This window comes from Labeo rohita, chromosome 23 (genome assembly GCF_022985175.1).
Source record: "Labeo rohita strain BAU-BD-2019 chromosome 23, IGBB_LRoh.1.0, whole genome shotgun sequence".
Taxonomy (NCBI): Eukaryota; Metazoa; Chordata; class Actinopteri; order Cypriniformes; family Cyprinidae; genus Labeo; species Labeo rohita.
The window spans coordinates 17988978-18005660 of NC_066891.1; the positions used below are offsets into that span (position 1 = coordinate 17988978).

The 16683-nt window shown below is 36.2% G+C and overlaps 1 protein-coding gene across 2 annotated transcripts in view; it reads left to right on the top strand.

Moving 5' to 3' along the window:
• The window catches only part of megf6a (multiple EGF-like-domains 6a), an 80683-nt gene that overhangs the window by 60605 nt on the left and 3395 nt on the right, over window positions 1-16683 (top strand). For both annotated transcript variants that reach the window (XM_051096369.1, XM_051096370.1), the window contains 17 exons: window positions 1691-1816; window positions 4526-4657; window positions 4867-4995; window positions 7507-7638; window positions 7711-7839; window positions 7926-8054; window positions 8360-8488; window positions 11171-11299; window positions 11391-11519; window positions 11614-11742; window positions 11833-11961; window positions 12085-12216; window positions 13575-13703; window positions 13819-13947; window positions 14051-14179; window positions 14458-14586; window positions 14706-14834. In XM_051096369.1, the coding sequence (XP_050952326.1) occupies window positions 1691-1816; window positions 4526-4657; window positions 4867-4995; window positions 7507-7638; window positions 7711-7839; window positions 7926-8054; window positions 8360-8488; window positions 11171-11299; window positions 11391-11519; window positions 11614-11742; window positions 11833-11961; window positions 12085-12216; window positions 13575-13703; window positions 13819-13947; window positions 14051-14179; window positions 14458-14586; window positions 14706-14834 (2199 nt within the window). The remainder of the gene's footprint in view (window positions 1-1690; window positions 1817-4525; window positions 4658-4866; window positions 4996-7506; window positions 7639-7710; window positions 7840-7925; window positions 8055-8359; window positions 8489-11170; window positions 11300-11390; window positions 11520-11613; window positions 11743-11832; window positions 11962-12084; window positions 12217-13574; window positions 13704-13818; window positions 13948-14050; window positions 14180-14457; window positions 14587-14705; window positions 14835-16683) is intronic.

Below are 16683 nucleotides of genomic sequence, written 5' to 3' on the forward strand. Positions count from 1 at the left end.
ATTAGTTTTCCTGTTTGGCTTAATAAAGTTTAATGTATTTAGCCACTTGTTAGAAACCGCTTTTTAGGAAAAGCTTTTTAAAAAATTACAAGGGGATATTACAAGTGTATTTTGTGTTGTAGAATAAAATGTGACAACGTCTTGAGTTTGTGTTACACACACAGACCTTATTTCGAGAATTTAACCAAAAACCCCTTCAAAAAATCCATTCACTTTAGGACAGTATAAAACGGAAATTCTAAAAATGCTCATTTCCAGATTTCGGCCTAAAATTTGTCTGATCAGTCTTACAGTACTCAATAGCAAAACAAACTTCTAAAAGTAAGGAGATAATTTCCCAGTTTGCTGTAAATGCAGGAAAAAAATTTATTTTGCTATTTTAGTGGAAATTCATTCACTGATCTGCAAGAATGTGCAAGAACGGGCTTGTTTAATACAAACTAAAACTGAACTAAGACTGTTTTTGATTAAAGAAACTTAACTTTAAGTTTTAACTGATATAAAAAACATGCTACAAAAGTGTAGAATAAAGAACTTTTAAGGTAAGAAAGAGTTCAGAACCATGTTGGAACCTGCACGCTTTTATTTATTAATGATATCCGGGCCAGATGACAGTCAGTTATTTGAATTGATACCTATATATGCTGTTTTATGAGTATAAAATAAAATTGTCCTATTGCCATGATGTTTTGAGCCCCAGCAGCTTTCACGCATGAGCCCACTTGGCAGGGGGTACGGAAATATCCAGAATATTTCGACAGAAACACTGAGCTGGCAGTCAAACCTCGCAACCTGGAAGTCATTAAACGATCAGAGTGCTATGTCTGCCATCAATTAGAAACAACAGGCTGTGAAGGGAGTCGATTTGGCCTGTCTCTGCGTTTCACTCGTTGCCTCTGTGGTTGCTTGACCTGTCCATTCATTTCTCTGGATGTTCAGTTTACTGTCAGAATCAAAAGCTGGTCTTTTAATACTTTTTAATGCCATATAATGCCATACACTTGCTGTTATTTTTACCACAACACAACTCGGAAAATAAAATGCTGATATGATGATCACAGCTACTGATAGAGCTTATAGGTGGTGATTGATATAAGCATAGACTTAAACCAAATGCTGTACCATTGATTTTTCCCCACAAAGAGTCTAAACACCCCGGATATTGAGTGAAATCCTGCCAGGATGGCATCTAGCATTTCTTGTCTCTGCCATTTGTAAGCTATTTCAGTAGCTGTGGTCTACTAAAGGCCTCAAAGGCATCAGGGCTAAAGTGGAGACAACAAAGACGTGGGTCTTCAGAAAGTTTTATTCGTCCACAGGCATCTTCTCATTCTTTTCTCCTCTTCTTATCGCTAGTAAAGCAGTGAAGATCTACATCGCTTCACTTGTTGCCCTTCGATTGAAAATTGCAACCTTAAGCCGCACAATCTGGCATTGTATCGGTATTTTATTTTCCAAGTTGTGCTGTGGCAAAAATAGCAACAGGGCGCGTCAGTAGCTCACCGAGTGCGACCATTTCAGTGTTGCAGTAAACACATCCTTAACATTTAACATTATACATTTCTTTTCCATCAGATTTACCTCTAATTGGACCTACATATACCTCTCCTGTTCATATTCAAACAAACAGTATTAGGTTTATCTTACACTGTTCGCTCTGTGAAAAAATGGCATGTCCTGTCTTTTACAGAGTGCCCTCTGGGACAATTTGGAGTTGGATGTTCACAATCTTGTGACTGTAATGGAGCTCCGTGCAACCCAGTGACTGGAAAGTGCCACTGTCCAACTGGGCAGACAGGAGAACACTGTGAGAAAGGTAAGAAAAACAGAACTGGACATGGAGATGCAAAGAAAAAACAAGAAACCAAAGACAGAGAGTCGTGTAATGCTATCAAATAGTTTGCAAGTGAACCATCATATTCCAAATTGATCATTATGTTTCATCCGAACCATATCAAACAGGCTGATCTCTGCTATCTCTTCCTGCTGTACAGTACATGTTTAAAAAAGAGGAAAATTGTGTTGCCATTAATGACTTTTCATTCTGTTCTGTTTTGGAGTGGACAGGGTAGTTTAGAGAGGAGAAATTGCTGTGATTTTGGAGGTCTATTATTAGCCACATTTTGCTGAGCCAAAAATCACAGACATAACCGTGGTAATATATCCCTCCTCACAGGCCAATCCATTAGAGGAGCTCTTTCTCAAATACAAAAAGTCATAATGAGCTGCAGTCCAGAAAGAGAGGATTTCATGCCACAGAGTTAGAGCAAGCCAGACACGACTATTAGCTGCTAATGAACAGTCAGTGGCTTCCAGCTGAGAGTGTGTGTTTGTGATTAAATGTGAGGTGTGCTGGGATGCTGTCAGGACTCCCATGTTGACAAGTATGAGTAAGATAAATTGATATACAGATTTCAAATTCTGAAACTTTTACCTCTTATCTTGATTATCTGGTTATGTCAGCTTATATTTTCTGGGTTCATTAAAGCCCTGATCTTAGCATAAACAGGATCATGCCATGTTATTCTGTACTTTGAATAAAACATACTTAAAGGAGAAGTCCACTTCCAGAACAGTAATTTACAGATAATGTACTCACCCCCTTGTCATCCAAGATGTTCATGTCTTTCTTTCTTTAGTTGTAAAGAAATTGTTTTTTGAGGAAAACATTTCAAGATTTTTCTTCATATAATGGACTGATATGGTGCCCCGATTTTGAACTTCCAAAATGCAGTTTAAATGCGACTTCAAACGATCCCAAATGTAGTTGTAAACGATCCCAGCTGAGGAAGAAGGGTCTTAATCTGGTGAAACGATCGGTTATTTTCATCAAAATAATACAATTTATATACTTTTTAATGTCAAATGCTCATCTTGTCTTACTCTTCCCGTCAAAAAACTCCCATCTCATGTTCTCCCTTAACTTCAAAATCATCCTATATCACTGTTTTACCTTTTTTGTTAAGGGTGTTTGATCTTCTTTGCATGTTCGCTTTGCAAAGACTGGGTCGGTACTTCTGCAGCGATGTAGGGTGATTTTGAAATGATTTTTGAAGTTGAGGGAGAAAATACGATTGGAGTTTTTCGACAACTGCCTTGAGCCAGAGTACACAGAGTTCAGGGAGAGCAAGACAAGACGAGCGTTTGAGATTAACAAGTATTTAAATGTTATTTTTTTTATGAAAATAACTGATCGTTTCGGTAGATAAGACCCTTCTTCCTCGGCTGGGATCGTTTACAACCACATTTGAGATAATTTGAAGCTGCATTTAAACTGCATTTTGGAAGTTCAAATGTGGGGCACCATATCAGTCCATTATATGGAGAAAAATCCTGAAATGTTTTCCTCAAGTAACATAATTTCTTTACAACTGAAGAAAGAAAGACATGAACATCTTGGATGACAAGGGGATGAGTAAATTATTTGTAAATTGTTGTTCTAGAAGTGGACTTCTCCTTTAAGGTATGGAGGCCCATTTCCGCTACGTATGAAAAAAAACTGAATTATGAGATAAAAAGCCCAAATTATAACATGCTGTTTCATTATTCTAAGATAAAACACAAAATTATGACATGCTATGTCAATTATGAGGAAAAGTATGAAATTGACATAGAAAGTAATACATGAGATAAATTTTGAGATTAATTCTAAAATGATTATGTCAATTATTAGATAAAGTAAAATGATGGAATTAGTTTAATCAAGGATTAGTTCACTTCCACAATAAAAATTTCCTGATAAGATGTTAATGTCTTTCTTTCTTCAGTCGAAAAGAAAAAATAAGGTTTTTGAGGAAAACATTCCAGGTCCAAATTGCAGTGTCAGTGCAGCTTCAAAGGGATCTACAGAATCCCAGCTGAGGAATAAGGGTCTTGTCTAGCAAAACAATTAGTCATTTTCTAAAAAAAACAAAAATTCATATACTTTTAACCACAAACTTGTGTCTTGCAATAGCTCAACTTCACACATTACGTAGTAATGTTGGAAAGGTCATGCAAGATGAGCATTTGTGGTCAAATTTTTTTTTTTTTTTAGAAAATTATCCATCTTTTCACTAGATAAAACCTTTATTTCTTGGCTGGGATTGTGTAGAGCCCTTTGAAGCTGCACTGAAACTGCACTTTGGACCTTCAACCGCTGATACCCATTGAAGTCCACTATGTGGAGAAAAATCCTGAAATGTTTTTCTCAAAAAACACAATTTCTTTTCGAATGAAGAAAGATAGACATGAACGTCTTGGGTGTGGGGGGTGAGCAGATTATCAGGAAATTTTTTATTCTGGAAGTGAGCTAATCCTTCAAAAAGTCAAAATTATTAGTCATAATTATGACCTAAAAAGTCAGTTATGACCAAAAACATTCAACTTTTCATGTTACAGTGTCTTTTTATCTCATAATTTTGACTTAGTATGTCAAAATTGCAACTTTTTATCTCAAAATTAAGACTTTTTACATAATTAAAAATACATTTTTGGACTATCCCTTCATGAATTAACTTCTATAACATTTTTTTTTAATGTTCAGAGTGTGAAGAGGGCCGTTGGGGGCTGGGATGTGCAGAGCTATGCCCTTTCTGTGATAATGGTGGATTGTGTGATAAGCAAAACGGCACCTGTATTTGTCCACCGGGATACATGGGAAATCTCTGTCAGAATGGTAAGATTTCATCTTTAATTTTCATAATCTTTATTCATCATCAGACCTCTGTTTAGTTCCAGACGTCTGCCATGAGTTTGTGGTTTTGTCACACGTAAGAGAAAACATCTGTTGCATATTTGTGTTTTTCTGTCAGCTTTCCTCAGCTTTTAACTTATCCTGTTAATAAAAACTGACATGGTGGTGAATCTTTTTTTTATTTCTATCAGTCTGCCCATTTGGGCACTTTGGCCTCAACTGCCAGTTGCGCTGCACCTGTGAAAACAGCGGGCATTGCCACCATGTGACAGGTCTCTGTGTTTGTAAAGACGGCTGGACGGGGCCCAACTGCGCAAAAGGTACAAACTTCTTTCAGTTTTAGTACTTTGTCTAGAACCTAAGGCAAACCTAGAAATGAAAAAAAGCGTACTACATATGACACAGCTACTCGGATGTCAGACAGCCTTTTTGACATCTAGCACTACTACATGTTGCTTTAGGCTCAGCTTTTACAAGAAAGTTTCTCCACGGCCATGCAGTATAAAACTGAGCGGTCCCACAGGACCAGCTGGCCTTTGCTTGTCATGTTGTGGCAACTACCCAGTCTTGTCTTCTAATGCCCCATAAAATAATCAAATCCAGACCTTTATGCTTTGCCACTACACACTTTTGTACTTTTGTGTATATTTGTAATGCAGCACCTTAGGTTCACCTAAAATAAAGCATAATGCCTTTGCCCTGTTCTCTGCGTTGGCGTACTTAAGAGCTCATTAACAAAAATTCTGCCAGTACTTTAATAGGCGTTACATCACATCCAGTCAGTCACATACTTATTTTGATGTAGGCAAAGCTCAAGCAGAATCTGATGTTGTAACTCTTCACTGCCTCCATCAATGCAAAAATAATTTTAATTTTGTATCCATGTTAATTAGTCTTCAGTAAATAAATACACATTTGATAAATTAAAAAAAAAGTAATAAGTAATATAATTATTAATAATAATATTAAGTTAATAAAAGTTATATATATTTATATAATTATAATTAGTAATATTAAAATAAATTATTATTTTATATCATATATATAATTTTATATAAATGTTTTTATAAAATTTTATGTTATATATTATATATATATATATATATAATTTTATTTAATAATAATAATTTCATTATTTTTCAACTATTAATATTAAATTAAATGATTATTTTATATTCATTTTTTAATAAAATGTGTATATATATAAATATATGTATAAAAAATAAAGTTCTTTAATAGTAATAATTTAAAAAGAATGTAATAATTACTATATAAATATATTTCTTATTCCAGTGGCACATTTTTTTTGGCTTGTGTTTGTTATTTTTACTAAGTAAGAAGAAGAAGAAGAAGAGGAAATAATATAAATTATTGTTGTTGTTGTTGTTAAAAAAATAATGTAATAATTATTAGATAAATACTTTTCTTATTTCAGTGTCAAAACACCACCACCAACAACAACAACAACACATAATAATAATAATAATAATAACAACAATAATTGATTATTATTATTATTCGTTTTTTTTTTTTTCATTTTTTTACATTTATTTTTAAATACCTAAGATCTAATTACATAAATTATTTTCAGCATTAGTAACTATAATCAGTATTTTTCTCATTTAGGTAAATAAATACACTTGAGAAGCAAAACTGCAAAATATAATTAGATATTTATTTTCAAATATATACATACACATACATATTCTAAATAATACTGTGTTATATAAATATACTGTATGTATTACTTTATCATTTATATTTGAAATAAATCAGTATATTTCTTACCTCACTGACATGTTTTTTAGCTTGTGTTTTACATTTTTAGTAAAAAAATGTATTTTGTTTCTTTTTAATCTAAAACTCATAATTGTTTATATAATAACTTTATAAATAATTTATATGATATATAATTTATATATATAATTGATAAACAGTTTAATAATTTAGAAATAAGATGCCATCATTGTTAGGTCCTAAGTAAATACGAGATTTTGAGCTTTGCTCACTTTTTCTTTTTTCATTATGCAAAGTTTGTGTTTAAATGGTCTTGCCCCTATGCCCTTATGTAAGTTTTTTGAGAGTTTGCAAGGGAACAGTAGATCCACTAGAGCGGCTTTTAGTGGAAACTGTGAATTTTTACTTTGTAAAACATAATTTACTCAGACTGTTCTCTTAGTGAAAGATGTAACATTTAGAATTTGTAGCCTGATTATTTAAAATCTATTGTAAATTATAATAATTTTAAAAAAGCCACAAAATCTTGGCTGATACAGAAACAAGCTTGTAGTCATGTTTAGTGTACTTATATTGTAAATTTGTGTATTACTTCTTGTTTTTTGTAACTGTAATTTATAAAAGCCCTCCTAGGAACAAGTGTTGCAAATTAGCTTCAGCTACAAGCACTATGATACATGCATGGGATGACTGTTACTTCAGTTTCATCTATGTTTACTGTATCTGTCCCTAACAAATAAAACATTAAATAAATAATGAAGTTGTAATTTTAAATATTTGCTAATTCTAGTCTCTTTGGAAATTAATAATGGAAAAGAAGTGAAAAGTCAGTTTACGACTTTGCCTTATTTATTTCTTCACCCCCGTCTCACCATACACTCCAGCCAAACCATTGCAATCACCTGCATTAGGTTTCTTCACATAAACGATCTTTGCCCTCAGTGAATCCACAGGAATTTTGTTGAGAAACATCTGCCAGGAAAATAAATGAGTTGACTGCTTCAATAAATCTGGTCCTTTTACTTCGCTCATCTCATAGTGGCAGAGTGGGAATTAATTATTTGATGTAATGGGGCATGTATATTTTGTGGCAGCTTGTGAGGCGGGACGCTGGGGGCCGAACTGTGCCAAGCAGTGTGGCTGCAGGAGCAGCGTGGGCAGCTGTGACCCTGTGACTGGGCAGTGCCACTGCGAAGCAGGCTACACGGGACCCCGCTGTGATCAAAGTATGAGCAACCATTGATATTTCCAGGGAGCACAAATCTAGCTTTTTCTGATGTTTTCAATGCATTTTCTAGAGTGTCCAGAGGGTTTCTTCGGCCAGGGCTGCCGCCACAGATGCCAGTGCGAGAATGAAGCAGCGTGCGAGCATGTGAGCGGTGCCTGTACTTGTTTACCAGGCTGGACTGGAATGTACTGTGAAAAACGTAGGAGAGGAAAAGGGGTGAAGTCGGTTATGTGGTATAGTATCACCAAAACTAGTCCAGTGAATTTACACATGTATTTTCAACAGCCTGTCCTGAGGGTTATCATGGTTTCGAGTGCCAGCAGAAGTGCCAGTGCTTGAATGGTGGCCGTTGTCACCCCGTGACTGGAGACTGCCAGTGTCCGTCTGGTTGGGTTGGGCCCCTTTGCAACACCAGTGAGTCATTTTACTGCGGTCAACATCTCGTAACAATAAATGGTAACAAGAAGCCTGTTCAAAGCATTCCCTCTGTCTTTTGTGTAAGGTAAAAGTAAAGCAATGAAACAGATGCTCTGAGTTTGTGTGTGGATCGGCACACTTTGCAGTAACGAATGCCGGCATGGCCTCATCCTGATGTGTGTCTGCAGGCTACAGCTCTGCCTTTGATGTGGAAACCTGGTGGCATTGTATTTCAGATTGTGTTGTGGTTCCTTGTGTGTAGAGTTTCATATTTGTCTGTGTCTATATCTGTCTTGTCACAGCATGTGAAGCTGGCACCTATGGCCCTGACTGTAGTCAAACCTGTAACTGCCGCAATGATGCCACCTGTGACCCTGCTGATGGAAAATGTGAGTGTGGAGCAGGATGGACAGGGAGCAGCTGTGAACAAGGTAGACGGATTAAACATCCTCACGCAATCCTGAAAAATGTTTATACTTTCTTTAATCAAAAACATGCAGAGATTTTTCTTATTTGGTTTATCCGGGAATATCTGTTTAACATGTTACTTTAGTAACGATGACTATATTTATATTGAGCACAAAAGAATTCAACAGATTCCAGGCGGATTGTTTAAAACCTAAAGGCATAGTTCCCCCAAAAATGAAAATTCTGTCATTAATTGCTCACCCTCATGTCGTTCCAAACCTGTAAGACCTCTGTTCATCTTCAGAACAAATTACGATATTTTTTATGAAATCCGAGAGCTTTCTGACCCTGCATAGACAGCAATGCAACACATTCAAGGCTTAAAAAGGTAGTAAGGACATCGTTAAAAAAGTCCATTTGACATCAGTAGTTCAACTGTAATGTTATAAAGCTACAAGAATACTTTTTTTTGTGCAAAAAAAACAAAAACAGCAACTTTGTTTAATAATTTCTTCTCTTCCGTGTCAGTCTTAGCGGCATGTTCCGCAACGCATTCTGACGTAGAACCCTGATGCGCTGCACCTTGTTTACAAGCTTAGGAAGATGTCTGAAGATTTCAATTTTGCGACTTGAGAGGATCACTTGCAATTCTTCAAATCTAAGAGAGATGGATGTTTTACGTCAGAACGCAGACTCCTGCATTAGCAACGCCACACTCATGCATCATGTGACTTTTGTAAACGTGTGGCAGAAATTGACACTTAAGAGGAGAAATTTTTGAATAAATTTGTTATTTTTGTTTTCTTTGCGGACAAAAAGTATTCCTGTAGCTTCATAAAATTATGGTTGAACCACTGATGTCAAATGGACTATTTTAACGATGACCTTATTACCTTTTTAGGCCTTGAATGTGTCAGTTGCATTGCTGTCTATGCAGGGTCAAAAAGCTCTCAGATTTCACAAAAAATATCGTAATTTGTGTTTTGAAGATGAATGAAGGTCTTATGTGTTTGGAACGACATGAGGGTGAGTAATAAATGACAACATTTTCATTTTTGACAGAATTTTCATTTTCATATCCCTTTAATACAGCCTCGTAAAAAGACATTGAAATTTAAGCATGCAATTTTTATATACTTATTTGTACTATTATTATAAATAAATATATTCACAACTAAATTAATTTCCAAATATATATTTATATTAGTGCTGTCAGTCGATTAAAAAAAAAAAAATATTAATCACACATTTTTCTGCATATTTGTTCAATTAATCCCACCCAACATTAACGTTTTTTAATAAACTATTATATTGCAGTATTCAAATTCAGTGTTCAAATTAATGTTTTATGACTGAAGGTGAGTATCACTAATACCAATATTACTGATATCCCTAGAAAATTGTTATTTTTTTCCCCTAATATTTAACTATTGTCTATAGCTAGATTAAAAAATTTAAATCTAAATTTTTTCAGAATGCTTGACCAATTCTTGATTTTTTTTAATGATTTTTAACTAGTCAACTTGAAAATGCAACTACAACATGATTCAAGTAACTTTTTCTTTATTTAGTTAAAAAAATTCTATTCCAAGTGCAGCACATAAAGGTGTCAACATGATGTAAATATTAAACAAATCACTCGTTAAATATGAAAAGATGCATGAAGTACAACTATATCTTGTACAAACTTGTCTTACATATATGTTAATAATTAATACAAGGAAAATGCTTTAAAAAAATCTGAGACGTCAAGGTAATTCAAATTCAAAATGACTGAAGGTATAACACCAGTAGACTATTATTAACTATAAATGTTGTGTAAAAACAATGAACAGCAGCTTTCTGCCTGTCGTCATGATGCAAACATGAAATATCAGCCATACAGCAGTAGTTCTTCACAAGTTTTTTTATTCGATTGCGCTGCTTTTTACATTGTTTACATACCATGTACACATGGATGCATTTGACTCTTGTCTCATGCATGAAACGGCATTCTAAAAATGCGGCGCTCAAGTTAAAAGAAGCTCACTCCCCTCTTCTTGCATGTTTTTTTTCTATTCCATTGCCCGCATCACATCTTTGTCAACACAAAAGGGCATTCTGTGTGAAGGAGCGATATGAGCGTGTGCCCTTCATCAAGTAGCAAATATACAAAAATACAAAAAAGTTGTCAGACACTAAATTCTAAATTAAGTATAGATGAATCCTTAAAGCTACAAAAGTTATTGATTTCCTCTTTTTCTTTTGTTCTTTGATTAATAGACATCATAGCAGCTGCGTTATTAGCTTTTTTTGGCTGCTATTACTTCATGGCCTGACAACCACTTATCTGACCGCACTTCACTGTTGTTGTACTGAAGCTCCTCATCACCTGTACCGTTTTCCATACTCGTTTGACTAGCGCCTGGCACTGAAGTGAAGTTGAAGTGCACGTCTGAAAAATCTCCCATTTGATGTGGTCGTAAAACCGTTCTGCGACTAAATAAACGCACTTCTTGTCAAGAAAAAATTACAGAAGCAGCAGTTGTGAGTGGGGTGGCCAACCCTAGTCCCACCCCTGTTAACATGCTAATTTTGACAGCACTAGTAATTATTTAAATCAAATGTAATCAATCGACACCTCTCATGGCAGAATCGTGTTTAATTGAAAAAGTTCACATGAAAGAGGATATCTTTGTCTTTATTGCACACGTTTTTTTCCTCAGAGTGCCCAGTTGGCTTCTATGGTGTGGGCTGTCACCAGCACTGCTTGTGCCAGAATGGAGGGTCATGTGACCTAATCAGTGGGCACTGCACATGTCTAAGTGGATGGACTGGAGTGGCATGTGAACAAGGTAAGACATAAGCCACACATTTTTATACATAACAGCATTTATAATAATTTATATTACAGTCAAGCATTCTGTTTATATGTTTTGTGTTCAGAATGTGCTGTGGGACACTTTGGCATTGACTGTCAACACAAGTGTGAGTGTGACAACGGTGGCGTGTGTGACCGACAAAATGGCAGGTGCTCCTGTCCAGCGGGCTGGATGGGTTCACGCTGTGAGATGGGTAAAAAAAAACATCAAAGTGCTTCAGTAGTCATCATAATGTCTGCTTTTGCAAGACATAATATACATTTATTTCCATTCTGTGTTTTGATTAGCATGCACTCAAGGTTTATATGGTCCAGGCTGTAAGCAGCAGTGCAGGTGTGATCATAACGCCCCATGTCACCACATTACTGGCACCTGTATGTGTCCTGCAGGCTGGAGAGGGTCCCACTGTGAGAGAAGTACGTTTCCCCAATGCCCATCTTGTTTTTCTGTCATATTGCCCCCTGCTGGCAGACCCAGTGTAGTGTAACTCATTTGTGCTCTTTCAGTTTGTTTACCTGGTTCATATGGGAAGCGATGCGCTCAGCGATGCCACTGTCCTCGCGGCACATCCTGTAACCACGTGACCGGGGAGTGTGGCTGCCCACCTGGATTTACTGGTAACGGCTGTGAGCGAAGTGAGTGAATATCTCCTGATCTCATTACACTCATGGTGAAATGTGTTTGACAGCACATCAGTTGTTAAACACTAATCCTGCTGCCCTGGATCTCAAAGGTTGTTTTGTTCCTCTGTTCTACAGTGTGTCAGTCAGGTACGTTCGGCCTGAACTGTAATCAGGTGTGCCAGTGCTCTGAGCTTAATCAGCTCTGTCACCCCGTCACCGGTGTCTGCTACTGTGCTCCAGGATATCAAGGCAGCAAGTGTGATACAGGTGTGCCCTTCATGATCTCGCCTTCTTTTATCTTAACAAGTCATATACATTGAAATGAACAGAAACAAGTTCACAATATGACTGTATGGAAAAAAAGTAGTAATTTATTCATAAACACACCAGGCAGGTTAAATATGCTTTTATGTTGTTGTATATAAGCGCTGTTATGTCACAGGGGTTGATTTTTATTAAAACTAACTATAACCCTTTTCAATAAGGTTCCATTTGTTAGCATTAGTTAACTACATTAGTTAACATGAACTGTCTTATTGTAAAGTGTTACATTAAACGGTTGACATAATGTCAACAAAATACTAAAAATACTAAATACTAAATACTACTATAAATACTAAAACAAACATGCTGCTCATTTTGACAATTGCTCAATTCCAATTTTATATCTCAAATTTATATCTCTTATTTCTGACTTTATAACTAGTAATTGCAAGTTTGTCACACAATTCTGAGAAGAGAAGTCAGAAATGTGAGTTTGACTATATATATATATTTTTTTGTTTTTGCAATTGCAAGTTTGTATCATGTAATTCTGACTTTTTATATCTTGCAATTCTGACTTTATAACTCATAATAGCGAGTTTATATCACACAATTCTGAGAAAAAAGTCAGAATTGCGAGATTGACTATAAATGTTTAAAAATCTTCGCAATTGCAAGTTTATATCACGCAATTCTGACTTCGTTTCTCAGATTTGTGAATTTTATCTCAATTCTGACTTTATAACTTGCAACTGCAATTTTATATCTCAATTCTGATTAAAAAAGTCAGATTTGCGAGTTTGACTTTTTTTTTTTAAATTTTCGCTATTGCAAGTTTATATCATGCATTTTTACTTTATTTCTCAGATCTGTAAAATTTATATTTTGCAATTCTGACTTTATAACTCACAATTACAAGTTTATATCACGCAATTCTGAAAAAAGTCAGATTTGTGAATTTATATCTCACAATTCTGACTTTATAACTCACGATTGCGAGTTTATATCACGCAATTCTGAGAAAAATGTCAAATTTTTGAGTTAATATCTCGCAATTCTGACTTTATAACTCGCAATTGTGAGTTTATATCATGCAATTCTAAGAAAAAAGTCAGATTTGTGAATTTATGTCTCACAATTCTGACTTTATAACTTTGCGAGTTTATATCTCATAGTTTATTTCACGCAATTGTGAGAAAAATGTCAGAATTGTGAGATAAAAAGCCTAAACTTCTGTGAAATTAGTGGTCAAAATGCCCACTGTTGAAGAAACATCCACATACTGTAATGTTTTAAATGTAAATCATCATTACTACTGCATGTTGCATGAAGGATGTTATACCCGTGATGCCTTGTTTTAGAGTGTGCAGTAGGCCGTTATGGTCCCAACTGTGAGCAGGAGTGTCAGTGTCTGAATAACGGAGTGTGCAAGACCAGCACTGGAACCTGTACCTGCCCACCAGGATACATTGGACCGAACTGCAATATCAGTCAGTCAAACTTTTACAATTTTTTATAATTTTTCTATCACAAATATTGTCTCATTTCATTTTTTTTTTTAAGGTGAGTGTAATCACTAACAGACTGCTCTCTCTCTCTCTATAGCCTGCCCATTAGGGCGTTATGGGCAGGACTGCGTACGAGTGGCGTTGTGTGGTGAAGGGGCCCGGAGCGATCCGGTCACAGGCAGATGCGTGTGCAAAGCGGGTCAGCGAGGGGAAGACTGCGGCAAAGGTCTGACTATATTCCTGCTAAAAGTGATGGTGAAGGGATTGAGTAATGTTTTGCTGAGTTCAGTTTGTATGAAATTAGCTGATGTGGAGTAATTGTGTCTCAGGTTGTCCTAAGGGCTGGTATGGGGAGGACTGTGCTCAGCGCTGTAACTGCAGTAATGGAGGACTGTGTGACGCGGTTACAGGAAACTGCACCTGTGGTCTGGGCTGGACAGGAGACAGCTGTGATAGAGGTCAGCTGAGTTCACCTGAACATAGCAAAATTCTGCTGACTCAGCTGTTATCAATACAATGAAAAATTACTTGTAGATAAAAATGTAAAAATATTATTTTTGTTATGTTTATTATATATGTTGTTCATTAAAATTACAATATTGAATACAATTTTATTCTGTGAAATACTATTTTGTGTAAATAAAGGTAAAAAAAAAAAGTTATTATAATATATAGTATGAAAAATGGAAATAATACATTATTAAATTCTGTTTTAATGTGTTGTGGTGTTGATCAGAGTGTCCCAGAGGTCGATATGGGTCTGACTGCAGGAAAATATGTGATTGTAAAAATAACGGCACCTGTGACGGAGTGACTGGCGAGTGTCACTGTCCTCCTGGGTACTATGGACATCTCTGTGAACATGGTGAGAAAACGCAGCATCTGTTTCATCTAATTTTGCAACTAATTTTCCAATTCCTGACCAGCTTTGTCAGTTCTGTAATGATTCTGAAAACGTTTTTTTTTTTTTTAATATATCAAAAGCGTGCCCTGTTGGTTTCCATGGACATCGCTGCCAGCTTTTGTGTGACTGCCGTGTCAATGCACCTTGCAACCCTGCAACAGGCCGCTGCCTCTGTCCTCCAGGATATCAAGGACTTCGCTGTGATAAAGGTGCAGAGATATCAATGTTTTTATTGCAGTATTTTCAATGTTTTATTATCAATGGTTTTTTAACAAAACAAAATTAAAAAAATTAAAAAATGACATTTTGCAAATGTCTTAACTGTCACTTTTAATCAATTTAATGCATCCTTGCGAAATAAAAGTACTGATTTTTTAAAATTATAAATGACAGTTTATATCTTTACACCTGTATCTCTCTGTAGTATCTGTGTATATATACGCATACATATATCTGTATCTGTACATTTTCTTTCTTTCTTTCTTTTCTTTTATCAAATGTAAATTTATGTCCCAGTCACATTTTCAGGAAACTATCAGGGAAAAAAATGATAATAATTATATATATATACAGGTCCTTTTCAAAAAATTAGCATATTGTGATAAAGTTCATTATTTTCTGTAATGTACTGATAAACATTAGACTTTCATATATTTTAGATTCATTACACACAACTGAAGTAGTTTCAAGCCTTTTATTGTTTTAATATTGATGATTTTGGCATACAGCTCATGAAAACCCAAAATTCCTATCTCAAAAAAATTAGCATATTTCATCCAACCAATAAAAGAAAAGTGTTTTTAATACAAAAAAAGTCAACCTTCAAATAATTATGTTCAGTTATGCACTCAATACTTGGTCGGGAATCCTTTTGCAGAAATGACTGCTTCAATGCGGCGTGGCATGGAGGCAATCAGCCTGTGGCACTGCTGAGGTGTTATGGAGGCCCAGGATGCTTCGATAGCGGCCTTAAGCTCATCCAGAGTGTTGGGTCTTGCGTCTCTCAACTTTCTCTTCACAATATCCCACAGATTCTCTATGGGGTTCAGGTCAGGAGAGTTGGCAGGCCAATTGAGCACAGTAATACCATGGTCAGTAAACCATTTACCAGTGGTTTTGGCACTGTGAGCAGGTGCCAGGTCATGCTGAAAAATGAAATCTTCATCTCCATAAAGCTTTTCAGCAGATGGAAGCATGAAGTGCTCCAAAATCTCCTGATAGCTAGCTGCATTGACCACAGCTGACATGGCACCCCAGACCATCACTGACTGTGGGTAGTTGACACTGGACTTCAGGCATTTTGGCATTTCCCTCTCCCTAGTCTTCCTCCAGACTCTGGCACCTTGATTTCCGAATGACATGCAAAATTTGCTTTCATCCGAAAAAAGTACTTTGGACCACTGAGCAACAGTCCATTGCTGCTTCTCTGTAGCCCAGGTCAGGCGCTTCTGCCGCTGTTTCTGGTTCAAAAGTGGCTTGACCTGGGGAATGCGGCACCTGTAGCCCATTTTTCACACGCCTGTACACGGTGGCTCTGGATGTTTCTACTCCAGACTCAGTCCACTGCTTCCGCAGGTCCCCCAAGGTCTGGAATCGGTCCTTCTCCACAGTCTTCCTCAGGGTCCGGTCACCTCTTCTAGTTGTGCAGCGTTTTCTGCCACACTTTTTCCTTCCCACAGACTTCCCACTGAGGTGCCTTGATACAGCACTCTGGGAACAGCCTATTCGTTCGGAAATTTCTTTCTGTGTCTTACCCTCTTGCTTGAGGGTGTCAATGATGGCCTTCTGGACAGCAGTCAGGTCGGCAGTCTTACCCATGATTGCGGTTTTGAGTAATGAACCAGGCTGGGAGTTTTTAAAAGCCTCAGGAATCTTTTGCAGGTGTTTAGAGTTAATTAGTTGATTCAGATGATTAGGTTAATAGCTCGTTTAGAGAACCTTTTCATGATATGCTAATTTTTTGAGATAGGAATTTTGGGTTTTCATGAGCTGTATGCCAAAATCATCAATATTAAAACAATAAAAGGCTTGAAACTACTTCAGTTGTGTGTAATGAAT